The following is a 1,352-nucleotide window of genomic DNA, read 5'->3' on the forward strand; positions in this document are numbered from 1 at the left end:
GGCGGCCCCGGTGCCCGTCTGGCTGCAGCACGCCGCGCCGATCCCGCTCTCCACAGCCCCTTTGCCCCTCAGGCCAGCGCCCTCGGGGGAGCCCACCCCCACCTGCTACCCCACTGTACCCCCTTCCCGCCCCACAGGGCGGCCCTGCTGTGCTGGCCCCTCGCCGCCCCAGGGACGCCCCCTCAAGTCCAGCTGCAAGCCCTGGCCCGCCCCAGCGCCTCAGCGCCCCAGCGCAGCGCTCACACATCCCAGCCGCCCCTGCTGGGGCCCGCGGGTGCCCCCTCCCTCCTCTTCCTGTCACCTGGCCTCGTAAAACAGAACTGGGACAAACAGCCGTCACCAGAACCGGACTCCCAGGCCCTTCGGCCACTCTCTGCCTCCCGAGCGCCAGCGTTCCCGAGAGGCATGTTCATGCCTTCGCTCCTGGCTCCTCCCCCGGTTCCCCAAAAGTGGCCCCTCAAGCCCTACACTTCGCACAGCCCCCCGCTCGCCCTTTCCCTGTCCAGTTCCGACTTGTGCTGGACCTCCACCCCCAGCCTCCGCCCAGCAGCACCCTGCGCCCTGAGGCTGGCCCCCGCCCTAGGCCAGCTTGTGGCGCTCCCTTACAAGCCAAGTGACAGGCTCAGTCAACACGCGCCCTCCCGCCCGCTGGGTGACAGAGCTCTGGTGGGGCCACACTCACTTTGGGCCCGTAGAAGGCCCCATCTCCGGGGCGGAGGTCCCAGGGCTCCCCGAACTCCTCCAGGGCCCGCTGAAGCAGCTTGGAAGGGAAGGAGAGAGAGGGCGTCACCGAGGCCTGCCAGCGTGCGCCCTGCCGGCGGCGGCCTCCGGCCCAGACCCGCTGCCCACCCAGGGGCCTCTGCTTCCGCCCCTCACCCCTGCTCACCTGCTCCGCTTGGTCCCAGAGGCGAGGCTCCCCCAGGAAGCCAGACGGCCGTGTGGACAGCGCCAGGCGGAAGGAGAAGCCCAGGACGGAGTAGACCGAGCGCAGGAAATCGAGACAGCCCCGGATCTCCGCCTCCAGCTGGGGCCGGAAAGGAGACGGTGAGCCGTGTGCTGCGGGGCCGGGCCTTGGGGCTAAAACAGGCCGCTGGGGGCAGGCTACGTGCAGGGGCAACTGGGGACCAGAAATATTGGGGTTCACAGAAAGCTCAGAAATGCTCTGGGGGAGCCACCTGGTCCAGAGCACAGAAGATGTGGGCGTCGTCCTGCTGGAAGCACCGCAGCCGGGTCAGGCCCCCCAGACCGCCCGAGGCCTCGGCCCGATGCAGGGCCCCGAAGTCCGCCAGCCGCAGGGGCAGCTCCCGCCAGGATCTGGGTCGGTGGGCGAACATCAGGCTGAGGTTGGGGTG

General features: G+C 70.2%; 1 protein-coding gene across 1 annotated transcript in view; it reads right to left on the reverse strand.

Moving 5' to 3' along the window:
* TARS2 (threonyl-tRNA synthetase 2, mitochondrial (putative)) overlaps positions 1-1,352 on the reverse strand; it is an 8,644-nt gene that overhangs the window by 1,458 nt on the left and 5,834 nt on the right. The window contains exons 8-10 of the mRNA XM_012730003.1: positions 1,176-1,350; positions 887-1,024; positions 683-760 (exon numbers count right to left, since the gene is read on the reverse strand). Of these exons, the coding sequence (XP_012585457.1) occupies positions 683-760; positions 887-1,024; positions 1,176-1,350 (391 nt within the window). The remainder of the gene's footprint in view (positions 1-682; positions 761-886; positions 1,025-1,175; positions 1,351-1,352) is intronic.

The sequence above is a fragment of the Condylura cristata genome, unplaced genomic scaffold, assembly GCF_000260355.1.
Source record: "Condylura cristata isolate star-nosed mole 26May11 unplaced genomic scaffold, ConCri1.0 scaffold00026, whole genome shotgun sequence".
Lineage (NCBI taxonomy): Eukaryota > Metazoa > Chordata > Mammalia > Eulipotyphla > Talpidae > Condylura > Condylura cristata.